Consider the following 21868-nt stretch of genomic DNA (forward strand, 5'->3'; position numbering starts at 1 on the left):
TTGACGTACCCCATTGAAAGTCAAAGGGGTCTATCAAACGCATAAGCCCAAAAAGGGGAGTTTAAGGGCAAAGTGAAGTTTTACAACGATATAGTACAATGCACTAGGTTGTCTTATTTGTAACAGATGCAACATATGTCCACATAGATTTATATGGTAATACCGTGCATATAATACCTAGACCCAGTGATCTAAAGGAAATTCCCAGCATGTCCTACGGTAAAAAAATGCATAAATGTATTTCAGGTTTTATAGCTATTACTTACATGTGTGAGTCTTCTTGGTTATGGACAGACCTAAGAAGAAGGAGAAGAGTAAAGATATAAGAAGATGATTTATCTTATTTAGCAATTTGATACAAAATATAATAGTATTGAACAAATTCTACATATTATATCATGGGCAATTGGTGTGGAAATATAATTTCGAGAAACAGTACAGTGAAACCTATTTGAGTGAAAATGGTCAGTTAGAAGAGGTCCAATATATATAGGATATAACGGATTGAATATATACTACTGGAAAATCTGGTCTAGAATACCACCTAATACATTAGTCCACCTAACGTCCTTCAGTTATGTTGTTTATGTTTGTATGTACTAGTCATTCAAAGGTTTTGGTGGGGGTGGGAGGTTTAGAATTTTCTTTTAGAATGAATTTGACACTACTTGCTCTTGATACACTGTTCTGAACAAAATAAACCAGTTTACGTCTCATCCTCTAATACAAAAATATCATTAGGCTCTGGGATATTATTATTAATAATAATAATAATCAACGACAATAATAACTTTTAGTTATATAAAGCCACATATTCTGCAGCACTTTAAAGTGACAAATATTAGACCCTGCCATCAATAAAAGTAGCACCAACCTCATCCACATTTGCTGCTTATCTTATTCAATAAACATGACCCTTTGTTCAGCATGACCAAACATTGAAAGTTTTGGGCACAGTAATTGTTTTCTCCTCCCTTATATAATAACATATATTCAAAGACAATGATAAGAAGCAATGAATTCAGCACAGCTTTCAAAAAGTTGGCAGCACCTGAGAGTGCAGATAGGAACATTACAAGATAGTGGAAACCAAGGGATGAAGCCAAAAGCAGCTCCGAGGCAAGAACACAGCAACTTGGACAATGAATGTCCTTGTGTAGGACAATGGGGCCATTAATGATAATCAGCCTCCGTTACTTCAAGTGCTTTGAGTCATTTTAGAGTTTGGTTTCACGAATTGTTAATGGAGTTGTAATGTTCACTAAGAGATATAAATCATGAGTTGGGGGCAAGGACAAGGGACGATTGACGGATACAACTCTACCGATGTAATGCTCTAATCCTATGTCTTCTAAGCAGTGTTATCCCTGTTGACATTATTCAATCCCTTAAAATAACCATATTATAGTCATTTCTTTAGATTTCTTTAGTGAAGTAGAAATATTTTTTCATGACTTCTTTTCTACATTTTCTGCATGCATGCGACAAAATACTTTGGGTGTAGCAAGTACATTTTTTTTTTCCTTTTATATTTTCTTTTTATTATATTTTTGTAATTAACATAAACATTTACACCAGGCAGTAAAGTGATTAGCCTACAGTTATCAGAAATTTGTCAGGTTTTTGACAATCACATCAGAGGTAAAGTAGTAGAAAAATACAAATAGTTGTGTGGGTGGGTGGGGGGTAGGTTAGTAGCAGGGGAAATATCAGATTTATCTTCACAGTCTGAGATTTTCAGAAAGTGACATTTAGTCAATGTATTTCAGTATGCATTCTCCATATGGGCCTCCATATTTTATAGAAGACGTGGTCAATTTGAGTTTCTCAGGCCAATAATTCGTCCAAAAGAAAAATGTGACCAACCTTATGGAGCCATTGGGCTACCAAGGGGGGTATTGATTGATTCCAACTTAAGGGAATTAGAGTCTAAACTGCCGATGAAAGCACACAGAATAATCTTTGGTTGTACTTCACATTGGGTGGGAGGTAATTGTTTAAATGGGCTGTATTGATTTGGGAGTCATCCTGAGCATATTCTCTAAATAAGAGTTGAAACATCTGACCCAAAAGGCTTGTTGTTGAGACAGCACCAGTGACATTAGCAAGCACATTTCAACTGTGTTCACCTGAGGGTAACGCTCACAGGCAGCAGATTTGGTGCAGAAATGTCTTTGACTGAAAATCCCGACCTTACTTGTTGAATGGGGTTGTTTATGTGCATGGATTTCTGCAAACCCTATTCAAATGTATGGGAATTTCTGCAACAAATCTGCCATGTGAACATACCCTAATAGTCTTTAAAAACGGCCCTGTAATTCTTTACTCCTTACATAGAAACAAAACCAAGTGTAAAACACAGTACATGCTTTGTAAGTATGGGAACAAGACACTCATAACTGATATTGAAAGGGCGTCATGTTTAGCCCACAGCAAACTCATGCTTTGAAGAAGTCGTCAGCATCTCTTCATTGTATTTATATACTCTTCTTGAAGATGGATTCTCATCTCTTCAGTGTATTTATATACTTTCCTTGAAGATGGATTCTCATCTCTTCATTGTAGTCATAAATGTGCATGCAAGTTATCTGCACCTATCATGAAATGTCCTAAGGTCATTTTTGCAAAGATGGCAGGGCTGTATCTAAGGGCGCTGGCTAATGTGCCCAGGGTGCAACCTTGGTGGCAGGGTATTTATATACAGGGCTAGGTCAGTGAATTGAATCTTTGCCCTGGGTGAAGGAAAGCCTAATATCAACTGCAGATACATACACTATCCCATAATTCTGCAATGTGTGCACAAGGCCCAAACAGAATTCACACTACACGTTCCCATTGGGACTAAGTTTAGATAAAATCAAACTCTAGTACAGGGGTCTCAAGCACGCGGGCCGCGGGCCGCATGCGGCCCCTGAGGCTGTCATCTGGGGCCCGCGGGACACAGAGCCGCTAGTATCGGCTCTTCTCGCAGACTCTGGAATTCCCTGACATCGCTGTCCACATATGAACAGCGATGTCTGGGGCTTCCCCAGAGCCGGAGTCCCGGGCAGAGCACTAGTACAGGCTCTGCTCCGGGACTCTGTGGAATTCCCTGACATCGCTGTCCATATATGGACAGTGTGTCAGGGTCTTCCCCAGAGCGGAGTCCCGGGCAGAGCGCTAGTACAGGCTCTGCTCCGGGACTCTGTGGAATTCCCTGACATCGCTGTCAACATATGGACAGTGTGTCAGGGTCTTCCCCAGAGCGGAGTCCCGTGCAGAGCACTAGTATCGGCTCTGCTCCGGGACTCTGTGGAATTCCCTGATATCACTGCCCATATATGGACAGTGTGTCAGGGTCTTCCCCAGAGAGGAGTCCTGGTCAGAGCGCTAGTATCGGCTCTGCTCTGGGACTCTGGGGAAGCCTCTGACATCGCTGTCCATACATCGACAGTGTGTCAGGGTCTTCCCCAGAGCGGAGTCCCGGGCAAAGCGCTAGTACAGGCTCTGTTCCGGGACTCTGTGGAATTCCCTGACATCGCTGCCCATATATGGACAGTGAGTCAGGGTCTTCCCCAGAGCAGATTTCCGGGCAGAGCACTAGTATCGGCTCTGCTCCGGGAATCTGAGGAATTCCCTGACATCGCTGTCAACATCTGCACAGTGTGTCAGGGTCTTCCCCAGAGCGGAGTCCCATGCAGAGCACTAGTATCGGCTCTGCTCTGGGACTCTGTGGAATTCCCTGACATCGCTGCCCATATATGGACAGTGTGTCAGGGTCTTCCACAGAGCGGAGTCCCGGGCAGAGCGCTAGTATAGGCTATGCTCTGGGACTCTGGGGAAGCCTCTGACATCGCTGTCCATACACCGACAGTGTGTCAGGGTCTTCCCCAGAGCGGAGTCCCGGGCAGAGCGCTAGTACAGGCTCTGCCCTGGGACTCTGTGGAATTCCCTGACATCGCTGCCCATATATGGACAGTGTGTCAGGGTCTTCCCCAGAGCGGATTCCCGGGCAGAGCACTAGTATCGGCTCTGCTCCGGGACTCTGAGGAATTCCCTGACATCGCTGTCAACATCTACTATTGACTGGGGCCCCCCCTCCCCTGGGTGTCACACAACCCCCCCTTGTAGATAGTGCCTTTTTTACAGCCCCCCCTGTAGGTAACGCCATACAGTCCCCCCTGTAGATAACGCCACACAGTCCCCCCTGTAGATAACGCCACAGTCCCCCCTGTAGATAACGCCACACAGTCCCCCCTGTAGATAACGCCACACAGCCCCCTGTAGATAACGCCATACAGTCCCCCTCTGTAGATAACGCCATACAGTCCCCCTCTGTAGATAACGCCATACAGTCCCCCGCTGTAGATAGCGCCATACAGTCCCCCGTGTAGATAACGGCATACAGTTTACAGGGGGGGGCTGTATGGCGTTATCTACAGGGGGGGGGGGGGCGCTGTATGGCGTTATCTACAGGGGGGACTGTATGGCGTTATCTACAGGGGGGGCTGTAAAAAAGGCACTATCTACAAGCGGGGGGGGGGGGGGGGGGTTGTGTGACACCCAGGGGAGGGGGGGCCCCAGTCAATAGTTTGCTATGGGGCCCAATCTTTCCTAGTTACGCCCCTGGCGAAGGGCACTGTGGCAGCACCTGTGGAGGGCACTATGGCAGCATCTACGGAGGGCACTGTGGCAGCATACACAGAGGGCACTGTGGCAGCATATACAGAGGGCACTGTGGCAGCATATACAGAGGGCACTGTGGCAGCATATACAGAGGGCACTGTGGCAGCATATACAGAGGGCACTGTGGCAGCATATACAGAGGACACTTAAACTGGAAAGCTGGATTGTTAAAATAAGCACGTGGAGAAATATGTCAAATTTTAAACATAGCAGTATTATTATAGTAATAATATTGATTAATAACTAATTGATTAACAATAATTTTGTATTGTTTCAAATTTGAAAGTAATGCGGCCCGTCAACTTCCCATTTTTTCTATATGCGGCCCACTTGCCCGGCCGAGTTTGAGACCCCTGCTCTAGTACATGGATGCAGCAACAATTGCAGGTGAATAAAATATATATTTTTTTTGATGGGCTTGCTCCTGTAACCACTAGTACATTTCCTAGGTAACACGTTCCCCTAAAATTAATGAATTTTTATTTTATGAGTAGGATAGAAGCATAGAAAATGTAATTATATTTATAAGAAAAAGAAAAAAAAGTTGTGAGTTGGGCTTTTCCTATTCTGCTTCCCTCATATGTACTGTACAAAAATGTACAAGTGATTTTCATGCAACTATTGCATTACAGAATATGGAAAAGTCACACGCCAGCAACTGTGACACAACTGTTGCACTACAAAAGTCTTTGCGTAGCCCCTGCCTAACACAATATAGCAAACATGGCATCCACTTACTGCAGAACTATTTTTATAATAGGTTTACCTAAACAGTCTCAGATAAAATGGCTTTGTTGTGCATAGAAAACAATCAAAGTTCTGCTTAATGTTCTGCATCAATCTGGCAATAAAATACATAATCCAATTCAGGGGTGGGCATACCTGCAACCTGTGCAGCTGCCCAGTAGGTAAGGAGGCCAACAGCCACCTTATACAGTAAGCTGCCAGAAGCTGTCTATTGCCCACAATTACTGGTGGATTGATAGAGAAACATCAGGAGAAGGGGGTGCTCTATGATGAGCTATTAAAGAAAGGGGCCCATATACTGTTCTTCCATATCTCTACTTTCTGTGTCCAACCTGATCCAGTCCAGTACTATACATATTGTGTATGTAATATAACATATAACATTCAGTAGAACAAAGAAAGGGTAAGTTAAAGGGGATGTCTAGTTTGGAACTATAGAAACACCACCCAGTGGAGCCCATTGTACTGTCTTCTCTCATGCATCCTTCCATTTACATATAAATTTATCATACTGGATGGGGCAACCTAAATGGTCATATTACGCGGCCCGACATGGGCCATAAAAATGAGTGGCAATCAGCGAGACAGCTCGATGATCGGCGCTCATATGATCCATTTCCAAAGATTGTTTTTGTATACGGACGAGCGATCGTTACTCTGATCGCTCGTCCCTATACATTTCATCATGTGGGCAGCGCATCTCCCTGTTTACACACGGAGATGTGCTGCCGATAACAATGATTTTTACACAGGGCAATGATCAGGAACGTGTAATAAGGCCTTTAGCTGTCCCAAAGCTTGCTATTGTAATTTACTCAGTCTATAAATATATTAGGCTCGTTCACATCTGCGCTATGGCTCCGTTCCGACGTTCTGTCAGAGCTTTCTGTCGGAACAGAGCCCTGACAGACACAAACGGAAACCATAGGTTTCTGTTTCCATCACCATTGATTTGAATGGTGACGGATCCGGTGCCAATGGTTTCCGTTTGTCTCCGTTGTGCAAGGATTCCGTTGTTTTGACAGAATCAATACCGTAGTCGACTACGCTATTCATTCCATCAAAACGACGGAACCCTTGCACAACGGAGACAAACGGAAACCATTGGAACCGAATCCGTCACCATTGGAAACGATGGTGATGGAAACGGAAACCTATGGTTTCCGTTTTTGTCAGTTAGGGCTCCGACGGAACGTCGAAATGGAGCCCTAACAGATATGTGAACGAAGCCTTAGCTGATTCTCTACTCTCTAAAATACTATAGTATAAGTAAAATGGATTGTAATTAGAGAATGGGTCAAGATATCAGAGATAGAAAAAACTGGTAGATTTTAAAAGAATTTTACTACTTCTAATGGTTAACATTGTAGAATTGTTTTAACAGATTTCACACAGTTATTGATCAAGTAGTGCAATGTCCTATAAATATAACCAGTAGTAATTTATTTTGCCAGTGATCCTTTTATATAAAATACACTACTTAGTGAATATGGGCCATTTCCATTGTCTTTCTGGCAAAGGTCTTGCTATCATTATAAACTGAGAGGCTTTCCTGTAAGCCATCACTTTATAGCATTCTTAAGTATGACAGTAAAATATGACCGCTAGCAGGCCTGTCACCCTCTACATGAGCTCTGCCCCCCTCCCTCCATGTGACTTTCAGGCGCGCAGAATCTCCTTCAGCTATTTCGTTCCACTAATGGGAACAATTTATTTAACCTGTGCTAGATATATAGTCAGACATCACTATAATGTATATAGCATTCAATGAAGAGCGATTAATCGTGTTCTTCAGTACTGATTGATGCGGAGAAGGGGTTCCACAGACATACGTGTACAAAGTAGTTTCCAGACAAAGCCCCTTCCAGTAAATTAGTGTCGTAACGTTAACCCTACATAGAAACACAGGTTCTAGGAACAGCAATACCCTGGCTGATTTACAGCAGTGACAACACTTACAAATATTTGGATAAATATATTTGGTCATATTTTAAGAAGTTTCAATAGATATGCCTAAAGAGACAGTTACATGAATAGTAACCAACAAGAATCTGAAACTTGCAGATGAGGGTATATAATAAAACATATATGAGAAAAAAACAAAACAAAACCAAAGCTCGACACAGGTTGCGAATGGCTCCTGTGCAAGAAAAGTATGTGGCTGTCATTTACATCGTGATCTCGCGAGATCACGCAGTGCTGTAAATTAAGTCCCACACAAACTTTACCGAAGTGTCGGGAGTGTGAATAGACATTGCGTCCTGGCTGGAAGTGATGTCTATTCACTCTCAAGACTCTTCTGTAAAGTTAATGTGGGTGTATGTGACAGCGCAGGTCAAAAGGTAAAAAACGCCCAGTTGTTTATTAAGAAAGTAATTAGCATGAATCTAAATTGCTCATAACTTGCTCAAAAAATGATCGTTTTTCAAAATAAAAAACACTGTTGTTATCTACATTACAGCGCTGATCAGATTATGTAGGAGATAGGGCATTTATAATGTGGTGACAGAGCCTCTTTAAAATGTGTTGATGTGCACTGGGCACTTGTCAATGCTTGATAAGAGAACTCCTCTTTTTCTTACATTTCAGTGTAAATTTCCATCAAATCTTAGAAATCTTGACAAATACTTTGAATTACTTATGTTAAACCTATTTCTAGTTAAGCCAAATCCAGGATTTTACAGGTTTTCATGTAGTTACACAAATTGTTGGGTTATATGTTTGACAGTAGTATTGAAAAAACCACAGCAAATTGAATAGATAAAAAACCCAAATCACTACTAAATTAGAAAAAAGCAAGATACTTAAAAATTAGAAAAAGTTATTTTACTTTTTATGTTGCTTTAAATTGTGATTTTATATTCAAATACATATTGTATATTGTGTTACAGAAACAATGGAAGATATCCCTCAGAGCTTCTGGAAGAACACAGGTGCAGATATCTGTCCATAGTTTTATTTTGTATTAAATAAAAATAAAACTGAAAAAGTGAGAAGCTCGGGCCATTGTTTATACTTTCCTAAGACGCAGCCAACCTTCTCCAGCTGTATTAACATACACAGTGAGACTAGACTCTTCACGTAGTTTGCAATAATCATGAATAGCCCTGAGCTCTGGAATATACAGCAAGCCCATTACCTCTAGGTTATAGAAAGCAAGCAGGGAAGGTCTGGCTCGCTTTCCAGCCCTGGGCTATGACCCAAATAATCTTTTTATACTAAAACATTGGTTACAGTAAGGAGCCTTAGAAGAACAACAATTGTGGCAATATGATAAAGTATGATACGTCAAGAACCTGTGTTTCAAGATTTAGTGACCTGAACTCCGTACTTCAATTTTCATACGCAAATTTTCAAAAAGCAGCTACAGACACAACAATATACTTGGTAAGTTAAAAGCCAGTAGAAAAGCCTACATGGACATCCATTTAGAAAGATGGAGAGCTTGGAAAGAAAGTGAGTGCAAAGAATGGGAGACTATGTCTCAAAAAGTGGAAATACCACACTTATGCCTTATGCCCACAATCGAATTGCAACTCCGTACAAGCTCAGATTAGTACAGAGCTGTAAAATGGTACCTACAGAAGTTCATAAGGCCATATTGTGTTTCTGTATACCTCTAATTTCATACAGAGGCATATGGAGTTTCAGTGAGTAGCATTCACAGGGGTCCATAGTAAAAGTCAGAATTGCCCTCCCCAAACAACTTTTTTTTTCTTTTATGTACAAGCCACATAGTTGGCCCCATTTGTTTCAGCCACATAGTTTGATCCATAAGTACTAGCTACATAGTTTATTCCAATAAGTGCCAGACACATCGTTTTCCCCATTTGTGTCAGCCACATAGTTTAAACCATAAGTATTAGCTACATAGTTTATTCCAATAAGTGCCAGCCACATAGATTTCCCCATTTGTGCCAGCCACATAGTTTGTCCCCATAAGTACCATCTACAAAGGTTACTTTGCCCTCAATAGTTCCAAGTTTCAATCAGCGGCTGTGACTCCTGCTGACCGACGCATCCATTTACCAGGCAACCGGCCCTTTTCCCCTCTAAACCCGACTTCCTCCACGGCCCTGCTGGATCGGGCACCAGCAGATGACCTCAGGCCTGGAGGACTATTTAAAGGGTAATCAGCCTGCCATCCCTACGCCTGCAAATCAAGGTACATCCTTTGTTTAGCTTTTGTTCCTATTGCTTTTGTACTCTGCTCTTGACTCTTATCAAAACTTGACCTCGGCCTTGTTCCTGGATTACTCTCCTATCTTACTCTTTGAATTTGTCGCTTGCTGCTTGTGGTTCTTCTCCTTGTATCGACTTCTGGCCTGACTCCTGATTAAGGTTCTGTCTTATCCTCCAGCTTGCTACTTCCTGTGTAAAGGATCTGCCAGGCACAGCATCTTTATCAACGCCCATAGGTAATCAGTCTGCACCTGCTTCTAGGTCTGTGAGACTGACTCCATCTTCCACCACTCAGGATGGCAGGCTTAGGAGTGGGAGAGCCTATCGCAGCCTGGCCAGATGCAGCTAGCTCCCGCCCTCTGTCTATTTATACCTGCCTTTCCTGTTCCTCCTTGCTTGTGAATCTTCTCTGTTGGTTTCCTGGCCCTGCTGCAGCTTCTTGTACTATTTGTCCCTGCTTCGTATTGACCCTGGCTTGTTGTCTACTCTCCTGCTCTGCCTTTGGTACCTCGTGCTCTCCTGGTTTTACTTGGCTTGTTCACTACTCTCCTGCTCTGCGTTTGGCACCTCGTACTCTCCTGGTTTGACTCGGCTCGTTTACTACTGTTGTTGCTCACGGTGTTGCCATGGGCAACTGCCCCGTTTCCCTTAGGTTCTGTGTTCCCTTGTCTGTCGTACACTTATTGAGTGTAGGGACCATCGCCCAGATGTACCCCGTCGTCTAGGGCGGGTCGTTGCAAGTAGGCAGGGACTGAGTGGCGGGTAGATTAGGGCTCACTTGTCTGTTTTCCTACCCCCATCATTACATATTCACAAGCCCATATACCTAGTCTACCCTGGTCCCTGACACTACTATGGACCCCCTTGAGACCCTGGCTCAGCAAATGCAGGGTCTCTCCCTACAGGTCCAGGCCCTGGCTCAGAGGGTCAACCAGCCTGATGCTACCATGGTAGTGCCCCTCACCTCACCTCTTGAACCCCACCTCAAGTTGCCTGACCGGTTCTCAGGGGACCGGAAGACTTTTCTCTCCTTTCGGGAGAGTTGTAGGCTCTATTTTCGCTTAAAGCCCCACTCCTCAGGTTCTGAGAGCCAGCGGGTGGGTATAATTATGTCCCGGCTCCTGGAGGGGCCCCAAGAATGGGCCTTCTCCTTGGCTCCTGATGCCCCTGAACTTTCCTCCGTTGATCTTTTCTTTTCCGCTCTCGGACTCATTTATGACGAGACTGACAAGACTGCCTTTGCCGAGAGTCAGCTGGTGACCTTACGTCAGGGTAAGAGACCTGTTGAGGAGTATTGTTCTGACTTTAGGAAGTGGTGCGTAGCTTCTCGGTGGAATGACCCTGCCTTAAGGTGCCAGTTTAGGTTGGGCCTGTCGAATGCCCTGAAAGACCTGCTAGTTAGCTACCCCTCTTCTGACTCCCTAGACCAGTTTATGGCTTTAGCGGTACGACTTGACTGACGTCTCAGGGAACGACGACTTGAACGTCTTGGTGTTTTCTCCTCTGCCTCCCGAGGTTCCGTTGCTTCGTTCTTCCCTGGAAGACTCGGAGGTACCTATGCAACTCGGGGCCTCCGTGTCCCCCCAACAACGTAGAGAGTTCCGCAGGAAGAATGGTCTCTGCTTCTACTGTGGGGATGACAAGCATCAAGTGAACAACTGTCCTGGGCGTAAGAATGAGCAGCCGGAGGAACTTCCGCGCCTAAGTGATCATCGGGGAGGTCACTTGGGCGCACAGGTATTTCCCGTAAATATGAAACTTAATAAAATCTTGCTTCCCTTTCAGGTCTCTTTTGGTGGTAGGTCTGCTACCGGCAGTGCCTTCGTGGATTCAGGGTCGTCTGCTAATATCATGTCTGTGGAATTTGCTATGTCTCTAGCTATGCCTTTGATTGATTTGCCTAAACCTGTCCCGGTAGTGGGTATCGACTCCACTCCTCTTGCTAATGGTTATTTTACACAGCATACCACTGTTTTTGAACTCCTTGTTGGCTCCATGCATTTGGAGCAGTGCTCTGTACTGTTAATGCAGGGATTATCGTCCGATTTGGTTTTAGGCCTTCCCTGGTTGCAGTTGCATAATCCCACGTTTGACTGGAATACTGGGGATCTTACCAAATGGGGTAATGAATGCTTGACGTCATGTTTTTCTGTTAATTCTATTTCTCCCCCTGAGGAGGTGAACACGCTACCTGGGTTTGTTCAAGACTTCGCTGGTGTTTTCTCTAAGGAGGCCTCCGAAGTGTTACCCCCTCATAGACAATACGATTGCGCTATCGATTTGGTACCAGGAGCTAAGCTCCCTAAGGGTAGGATATTTAATCTCTCTTGTCCCGAACGTGAAGCCATGAGAGACTATATCCAGGAATGCCTGGCCAAGGGTTACATTCGCCCCTCTACTTCTCCGGTAGGTGCTGGCTTCTTCTTCGTTGGGAAGAAGGATGGTGGTCTTAGGCCATGCATTGACTACCGAAACTTAAATAAGGTCACTTTGTGAGGAACCAGTATCCCCTTCCTTTGATTCCTGATCTCTTTAATCAGGTTCAGGGGGCCCAATGGTTCTCTAAGTTTGATCTACGGGGGGCTTATAACCTTATCCGCATCAAAGAGGGGGATGAGTGGAAGACTGCGTTTAACACGCCCGAAGGTCATTTCGAATAACTCGTCATGCCCTTTGGGTTGTGTAATGCTCCCGCGGTCTTCCAGAATTTCATAAATGAGATTTTAAGAGACTACCTGGGGGTATTTCTTGTAGTGTACCTTGATGACATACTTGTGTTTTCCAAGGACTGGTCCTCCCACATTGAGCATGTCAGAAAGGTGCTCCAGGTCCTTCGGGAAAACAAACTGTTTGCGAAGACCGAAAAATGTGTGTTTGGGGTGCAGGAGATACCATTTTTGGGTCAAATCCTCTTTCCCCCGCAAAGGTCCAGGCTGTGGCGGAATGGGTCCAACCTGCCTCCCTGAAGGCGTTACAGTGCTTCCTGGGGTTCGCTAATTATTACAGGAGATTTATTGCTAACTTCTCGGTCATCGCTAAGCCTCTTACGGATCTCACTCGCAAAGGTGCTGATCTCCTCCACTGGCCTCCTGAGGCTGTCCAGGCTTTTGAGGTCCTTAAGAAGTGCTTTATCTCGGCCCTGGTGCTGCTTCAGCCCAACCAAATGGAGCCGTTTATCGTGGAGGTTGACGCGTCCGAGGTGGGAGTGGGGGCTGTCTTGTCCCAGGGTACCAGGTCCCTCACCCATCTCCGTCCCTGTGCATACTTCTCCAGGAAGTTTTCGCCCACTGAGAGTAACTATGATATTGGCAACCGCGAACTCTTAGCCATTAAATGGGCATTTGAAGAGTGGCGCCACTTCCTGGAGGGGGCTAGGCACCAGGTAACGGTCCTTGCTGACCACAAGAATCTGGTTTTCCTAGAATCTGCCCGGAGGCTAAACCCGAGACAAGCTCGATGGGCGTTATTTTTTACCAGATTCAACTTTTTGGTTACCTATAGGGCTGGGACTAAAAATATTAAGGCCGATGCACTGTCGCGTAGCTTCATGGCCAGCCCTCCTTCGGAGGAAGATCCTGCTTGTATTTTACCTCCAGGTATAATCATTTTCTCTATTGATTCTGATTTAGTCTCTGAGATTGCGGCTGATCAAGGTTCAGCTCCCGGGAACCTTCCTCAGAACAAGCTCTTTGTTCCCCTGCAATTCCGGCTAAGGGTACTTAGGGAAAATCATGACTCCGCACTATCTGGTCATCCAGGCATCCTGGGTACCAAGCACCTCATTGCCAGAAACTATTGGTGGCCTGGGTTGCTTAAAGACGTTAAGGCCTACGTCGCCGCTTGTGAAGTTTGTGCTAGGTCCAAGACTCCCAGGTCCCGACCAGCAGTCTTACTACGTTCTTTTCCCATTCCCCAGAGACCTTGGACCCATATCTCCATGGATTTTATCACCGATTTGCCTCCATCTCAAGGCAAGTCGGTGGTGCGGGTTGTAGTAGACCGCTTCAGTAAGATGTGCCACTTTGTGCCCCTCAAGAAACTACCCAATGCTAAGACGTTAGCTACCTTGTTTGTCAAACACATCCTGCGTCTCCATGGGGTCCCTGTCAATATTGTTTCTGACAGAGCGGTACAATTTGTTTCATTGTTTTGGAGAGCCTTCTGTAAAAAGTTGGAGATTGATCTGTCCTTCTCCTCTGCCTTCCATCCTGAAACTAATGGCCAAACTGAGAGGACTAATCAGTCTCTAGAACAATATTTAAGGTGTTTTATCTCTGACTGTCAATATGATTGGGTCTCATTCATTCCCCTCGCCGAATTTTCCCTTAATAACCGGGTCAGTAACTCGTCAGGGGTCTCCCCCTTTTTCTGTAATTTTGGCTTTAATCCGCGGTTTTCCTCCGTTTCACCTGGTAGTTCCAACAATCCCGAGGTAGAAGTCGTTCAACGGGAACTGTGCACAGTGTGGGCCCAGGTTCAGAAGAACCTAGAGGCGTCCCAGAGCATACAAAAAACTCAGGCAGATAGAAGACTTTCTGCTAACCCCTTGTTTATGGTCGAGGATCTGGTGTGGCTATCGTCAAAAAATTTGCACCTGAAAGTCCCGTCCAAGTAGTTTGCTCCCCGGTTTATAGGGCCGTACAAGGTCATTGAAGTCCTCAATCCTGTCTCCTTCCGACTGGAGTTGCCCCCATCTTTTCGAGTACACGACGTGTTTCATGCCTCCCTCCTTAAACGCTGCTCCCCGTCCTTGGCTCCCTCGAGGAAACCTCCTGTCCCTGTTCTCTCCCCTGAGGGGGTAGAATTCGAGGTGGCCAAGATTGTGGACAGCAGGATGGTCCAAGGCTCCTTCCAGTACCTGGTCAATTGGAGAGGATACGGGCCTGAGGAGAGGACGTGGGTACCTGCCCGGGATGTTCACGCTGGGATATTGGTCAGGAGGTTCCACCTTCGTTTCCCCAATAAACCAGGTCCACTTAGAAAGGGTCCGGTGGCCCCTCTTAAAAGGGGGGGTACTGTAAAGGATGTGCCAGGCACAGCTTCTTTATCAACGCCCATAGGTAATCAGTCTGCACCAGCTTCTAGGTCTGTGAGACTGACTCCATCTTCCACCACTCAGGATGGCAGGCTTAGGAGTGGGAGAGCCTATCGCAGCCTGGCCAGACGGAGCTAGCTCCCGCCCTCTATCTATTTATACCTGCCTTTCCTGTTCCTCCTTGCTTGTGAATCTTCTCTGTTGGTTTCCTGGCCCTGCTGCAGCTTCTAGTACTATTTGTCCCTGCTTCGTATTGACCCTGTCTTGTTGTCTACTCTCCTGCTCTGCGTTTGGTACCTCGTGCTCTCCTGGTTTTACTCGGCTTGTTCACTACTCTCCTGCTCTGCGTTTGGCACCTCGTACTCTCCTGGTTTGACTCGGCTCGTTTACTACTCTTGTTGCTCACGGTGTTGCCGTGGGCAACTGCCCCGTTTCCCTTAGGTTCTGTGTTCCCTTGTCTGTTTGTCTGTCGTTCACTTATTGAGTGTAGGGACCGTCGTCCAGTTGTACCCCGTCGTCTAGGGCGGGTCGTTGCAAGTAGGCAGTGACTGAGTGGCGGGTAGATTAGGGCTCACTTGTCTGTTTCCCTACCCCCATCATTACATCCTGACTACTAATCCGATGATGACCTCTTGCTACGCTCCTGACTTCGCTACAGCGCACCTGCCGCCAATCGGTTACTATTCTGGGGGCTGCATCCTGGAAGTCCGACTGGGAAAGTCCAAACCTCCTTGCAGGGGTTAATGGTGAAGACCGGGGTGACTCTTTAGACTTAACACTCCAGCCTAGCCAGCACTAAACCTATTTTGGCTTTGAGCGACCAAATTCAAAGCTGGCTATTTCCGCACCAGAAGAAGGAACAGGAGGTTGTCTCCTTTGGGCACTTTCTGTAGGCAAATAAGATCACAAGACTTGACTGGCTGTTTTTATTGGCCAACAGTAGAATCTTATGTTTTTTTTAATCACAGGTTCCCAACCCTACAGCAGAGTACCAGATCAGGATATGCTCAGGGAGACGCGCAAATCAGGATTTGCACCATAGCAACCGTATGGTCTGCCAACATTGGAGGTAACCCACTGCAGAGGTTATTTAAGTTGGATTTATACGGAACCCGACAGAAAAAATTGTGCCATGTTCCATCAAAATGTGAAGATCTTGCCCATAGCAACCAATCAGGTAATTGTTTTCATTTTTACTAAAAAAAACTAAAATCATATTTTATTTTTTTTGTTGCACGTTTTTTAGTTCTCAATCTGCCTATAGCATGCAAAGAATCCCTATAAGTTAGGTTTTTTTGCATTTTAAAGATACATGTTAAAGTGAGTTTTGCTCTGTTTCTTAAGAATCCCCTGGCCAACTATGCTTTGTGACAAAAATAAATCATTATCCGTGTGAGATTACTATCTAATATTGGGTAATTACGTGACCTTGTCCAGAAAGGCAAATACCTGATTACTGAAATTAGACTGAAAGCCCCTGATACCGTATGCCAGCCTGCTGAATGTAACTCATCTGCACATAGTTGTATACTGTTTAAAACTGTACAATCCTGTGGGATGATATTGAAAGTAGCACGAAAAATGGTAATCCGCACAAATCTAGGTCTAGTAGATCCACCACTCCACCTTCTGAAGAGGATTTCCAACAATCCCATGTAGGGAGGGGGTTGTTAAACACTTCTGACAATCAAAAGTGCTCTTTATTACCCAAATTTGATTTAAAAAAATTGTGTAAATATCTAAAAATTATGAGCAACCATTCTTATTACCCATAGACAAGAGGATTGGAAATGGCACAGCAGAGGTACAGATGATTGACATGTGTTATCAATGTCAGCTTTAAAATGAGGCTCCTGTTTTAATCCAGTTTCAATGCAATATTAGAGGATTAAAGAAATACTAAAACTCTCTTATAATCATCTTAGCATCAGTCTCTAACCATAGTAGTGTTCATACAACAAGTGGCAGGGGTCTGCTGGACAACTTGGGGGATTAGAATTTCCCTGCAGTCATGCATGTTATTATCAAAATGCTCCAGTCCTATTAGAAAACATTATATTAGGGAATTGCTATTTGTTTTGCTGCCATAGGCTTGGCCTTTGAGGGTATTTATCTATTCCTTATAGGTTATAATAATGTAGTAAACTTTTAACTCTTTACAGTGGTCTAGCATAGAACAGGGGTTATTGCCCGTTTACCTAGTGGTCTAGGGTAATAGAGGGGTTAATGACTGCTTCCGTGGGGTAATCATGGGGTTGGGTAGAGAAGAGGTAGTGAAGGGGTAAATTCCATTGTCCTGGTGGCCTAGGTTAGCGAAAGGGTTTTTGGTTGCTTGCCAAGTGGTAGGGGAGTGGAGGCATTAATGAAAATTTTCCTAATGGCTTAGGGTAATGAAGGGGTCAATGCCAGTTTCCCTGGTTGTATAGGGTAGTCAAGAGGTTTTTGCTGGTTTCCCTAGTGGTCTAGTGTAGTGGCGGGGCTAATAAATGGTATCCAGCAGTGGTTTACTCCCCTCCCCAGGCTCCAGCAATGTGTCCTGTCTTTCTAAGGCTTGGCACACACGTTGCGGTCAAAATTCATTTTTTCACTGTGATTCGCTTCGAAAACTGCCATTTTTACAAAATTGTGGAAAAACGTCATGGCTACCCTGCAGATGTGGCAAAAAAACAACCAACGCATTTTGACTGCAACGTGCGATCCTAGCCTAACAGGAAGCTGAACGTGATGTGCTCATCATGTTCAGCTTCCACTTCACTCCCTGCACCGATCACACTGAATGTGCTTAAACAGCAGCACAGTTCTAGTGTTCTGCCCTAAGAGAACCTCCTGCCGAGGCATGCCCTCCTCAGTTAAATGACTGGTACCCTGGGCACAACCTCTATATTGTATTCAAATATAATGTAGGTATTAAAAAAATTGATATATTTTTCAAGAACCTCTGGATATTTGAAAAGAACAAACTAATTAATACACATTAAGGCCTCATTCACACGAGCATGTCCGATTTGCATGCACAAAAAATGGGCCATGTTTCACGCATATGACTGTACGTGTGGCATCAGTGGGGTTTCCGTGTGGCATCCGTTTTTCTCGTCCGTGTTTCTGCAAGCCCTTTCTGTTTTTTGCTTTTTTTCTCTGCATTTCTTTAGCAACTGATTAGTGAAACACGGACAGCACGTGGATGTCCTCCGTGTGCTGTCCGTTGTTTTTACCTATGCATTGACTTTAATGAGTGTCGTGGTCCGCAAAAACGGACCAGAATGAGACATGGGGTGAGTTTCAAGGAATGGAAACGTGCTGTGTGAAAAACATGGACGTGTTATAACCCCATTGAATTGCATTGGTCAGTGTGCTGTATGTTATATAAACGGACAGAACACGGACGTGAAATACGTTACGAATGAGGCCTAACTTTGTAACATGCTAGCAAAAGTATTTATAGTTGAAAATCTATGCATAGAGTTCTGTTCAAATTGGCATCATGGCTTCTGTTTCTTACAGAAGCTGATGATATAACGGACTTGTTATGATCCACTTGACGAACTTGTCATGATTCTTTTTTCCCCAATATCTAAGAATGGGTCCATTAGGTATTTTTTTTCCCCCCCTGGATAGAATATTGCAGCATGCTACACTATTCTGACTGCCAAAACGTAAACTAATGGTGCAAATGGTTTCCGTTGTTTTGACCGAATCAATACTGTAGTCGACTGCGCTATTCATTCCGTCGAAACAACGGAACCCTTACTCAACGGGGACAAACAGAAACCATTTGCACAGGATCCGTCACCATTGAAAACAATGGTGATGCAAATGAAAACCTATGGTTCCTGTTTGTTTCAGATTGGGCTCCGTTCATGGGTTTGGAAAGGTCCGACGGAAAGGTCCGACGGCGCCCATGAACGGAGCCCTGATGCAGATGTGAACGAAGCCTAAACCAGACAGAAAATAACTAATGTAAGTGTGATTAGAGCCAAGGAAAAAGCATTTATGCCCATAGAATTTTTTATTTCGTAGTTAGATCCCCTATCTTTGTTTTCACCGCACACCTTGTCTCCAAGCTTTACAAATGATAACATAAATAGGTGACACTGTATATTAGTCCACAACATTACACAACATTCACAGTAAAGGCTCACACATCACAGACGATCACCTATCAAGGATTTACGCTATATCTTTTGTGTAGTTACTCATATCTCGTACATGGTTCTGTAGCTTTAATTAATTGTTACAATTTCACCAAGGCACAAACCTTTTGTCTTTTATGTTGTGGGTCAAATGAAACATGGCATTGTAACTTAGAGAAATGACCAGAGTTACGCTCCAGTTTATGACCCTCTAAAGCTTTCCTTTCATGTTCGGTAGTCCTTGTAAACCTTCTACCATGTGCTGATATAGTGTGCTCAGACAATCAGAATGGAGAATGCTCCTCTTTAGTGCATTACAGATCATGTAATGTCGCTCTTAGCTTGCTTTTATATATACAGTATACTCTAAAAAAAATGGCTACAAAATAAAAAACTAATACGGTAGCATGTTAACATCTGAAGCGAGATACTAAAGTAATGATTCTACTATGAGCTTCCAACATATTTGAGTTACACAGTAAACATTGGTAACAAAATATTCAGATTTGTTTCTAATTTGTTATTCTCTGGCCCATTGGAAAGGCCCATTATGTAAATTGTGGTGAAGGTAATCTTCTTGCCGATGGCTGTATTTGTGAGTTATCCTCTCCCTTCAGCATCTCATGTGTGGACAGGAAGTCAGTTTCTCCATTTAGTCCTATAAGGGCTCATTCACACGAACATGAATCTCGTCCCATGCATTTCAATAGGGCCGTTCACACGACCGTTGTTTCAACGGAGTGGGTGAACGCTCCGTTGAAAAGTAGGACATGTCCTATGTTATTGCTTGTCACGCATCCCTTCATAGACTGTAGTCAGTGGGTGATCCGTGACATTGCGGCCCGCACCTGTTCACCTCCGACGTGGAAAACGGCAGTTTTTCATGGGCTATGTTCATGTGAATGTAGCCTTATAGTAATGAATAAAGAAACTGACTTCATGTCCACACATGAGACGCTGTGGCAGTTGGAGGGTCCTATTGCTGGTCACATAAAACTGCCAGAGAAAGTAGGGCAAAAAAATATTTGACATGCACCTCCAAAATTGTATCAAAACAGTAACAAAATTTTTATTGACACTTGTTTGTCTTCTATAAAACAAGAATTCAAACAATGACCCATAATAAGATACACCGTGAAGTGCGCAAAAGAGCCCCAAACTAGACCAGACCTGCCAGACACATGAATGGCCCTAATAAGGATCCCACTTCAATACATGTGGTAATTCCTAAAATAGGATAAGCTCATGAATAAATGTGACATACAATGCAAAAATGCACATACCTAAAACATCATAAGAATAAGACAATAGATACAAGCCAGGCAGAGGGGCGCACACTTAAAAAACAAAGACGAGCCCCACGCATATCGCCAGGAGAAACCTAGCTTCCTCAGGGTTTTTCATCTATTGCTGGTCACATGACACAGCTGAGGACCAGAAGGGAGTGGAGAACTCACAAATACAGCCACCGATAAGAAGATTACCGTCACCACAATTTACATAATGTGCCTCTCTAATGGGCCAGAGAATAAAACAATTTGTGTCAGTGCTCTTTTAAATGTCTGACCATTTAGCTGACCCATTATTCAGTTTCTTCCCACAATTCCATGCTTTGCAGCACTAGGTGGCACCTATAGCAAAGTTCAGCATGTGCCTCCTGGTTCATGAATATAATTCTAGTACTTCACAAAGAGTTCTAGATTTACACAAGCGAGATGGTGCAAGATTAGAGTATGTAATGCACGTGGCCTCAAATAATGCAACCCTTAATACCAGGGTAATGAATGTATTGATGGCTGGAGTGGCTACAACATTACGAAATCCAGGGTGTGCACGATCAAGATAACTCAAAATCTTAATTTTAGAGGAAAATTCTCATTTTACAAAATCGAATGCGGTAGACAACACTTTCCTTGCAAAAGTAAATAAATAAAATCTAAAGAATATGCAAACCTGAGCCAAACTCAACCTGTTCCTCGCCCCGGCGGGCCTAGATGCAAAGGACACTACTGAATATTCACAAGAGCATTGAGATACTGGGTTTCTACTGTCAGATTCAGCATGTCATCCTTTAAAAATCGATGGTCAGAAAATATTCGGGCTGCTTATTAGCAAATAACATGTCTGAAAAGTATTTATTAATGCATAATTACAAATGGAAAGCAACTTTGTTGCCAGTTTATTTTTAACACTGTAAGAACTAGGCCATTTTGGAGCTCAAGGACCAAACATATTTTTAAAAAATTCTAGTGTCGAATTTCACAACCTTTTTAAGGAAAAGTTGATAAAGTGGTATTGTCCAGAGAGAGCTATTGTAAACATTTCACAAGCAATTCTGTGTTTGTCCACTCCACGGCACTAGTGTGCAAAACTGATTCTGGGTTTTAAACCCTCATAGCTTCTCTCTTTCCACATGGCAGCTTGCACTCTTGCACTCCTCCCATTCTGCCCTGGGTGATTTTAATTAGTCTAAGGGCAGATACAGACGGACGTTGCGTTTTTGCGCGCGCAAACAAAGCAGCGTTTTGCGCGCGCAAAAACCATTTGACAGCTGCGTGTGTCATCCGTGTATGATGCGCGGCTGCGTGATTTTCGCGCAGCCGCCATCATAGAGATGAGGCTAGTCGACGCCCGTCACTGTCCAAGGTGCTGAAAGAGCTAACTGATCGGCAGTAACTCTTTCAGCACCCTCGACAGTGAATGCCGAACACAATATACAGCAACCTGTTAAAAAAAAAGAAAAAGTTCGTACTTACCGAGAACTTCCCGGCCGTTGCCTTGGTGACGCGTCCTTGGTGACGCGTCCTTGGTGACGCGCCTCTCTTGACATCTGGCCCCACCTCCCTGGATGACGCGGCAGTCCATGTGACCGCTGCAGCCTGTGATTGGCTGGAGCTGTCACTTGGACTGAATTGTCATCCCGGGAGGTCAGACTGGAGGAAGAAGCCGGGAGTTATCGGTAAGTCAGAACTTAGTTTTTTTTTACAGGTTCATGTTTATTGGGATCGGTAGTCACTGTCCAGGGTGCTGAAACAGTTTAACTCTTTCAGCACCCTGGACAGTGACTATCTCCGGACGTCGCCTACCGGAAATTTTTTTGCCGGGTTCG

At 44.2% G+C, this 21868-nt stretch overlaps 1 protein-coding gene across 2 annotated transcripts in view; it reads right to left on the reverse strand.

The window, feature by feature from the left end:
* RORA (RAR related orphan receptor A) overlaps window positions 1-21868 on the reverse strand; it is a 425240-nt gene that overhangs the window by 156107 nt on the left and 247265 nt on the right. For both annotated transcript variants that reach the window (XM_075857792.1, XM_075857790.1), the window contains one exon: window positions 267-296. In XM_075857792.1, the coding sequence (XP_075713907.1) occupies window positions 267-296 (30 nt within the window). The remainder of the gene's footprint in view (window positions 1-266; window positions 297-21868) is intronic.

Source organism: Rhinoderma darwinii, chromosome 3 (genome assembly GCF_050947455.1).
Source record: "Rhinoderma darwinii isolate aRhiDar2 chromosome 3, aRhiDar2.hap1, whole genome shotgun sequence".
NCBI lineage: Eukaryota > Metazoa > Chordata > Amphibia > Anura > Rhinodermatidae > Rhinoderma > Rhinoderma darwinii.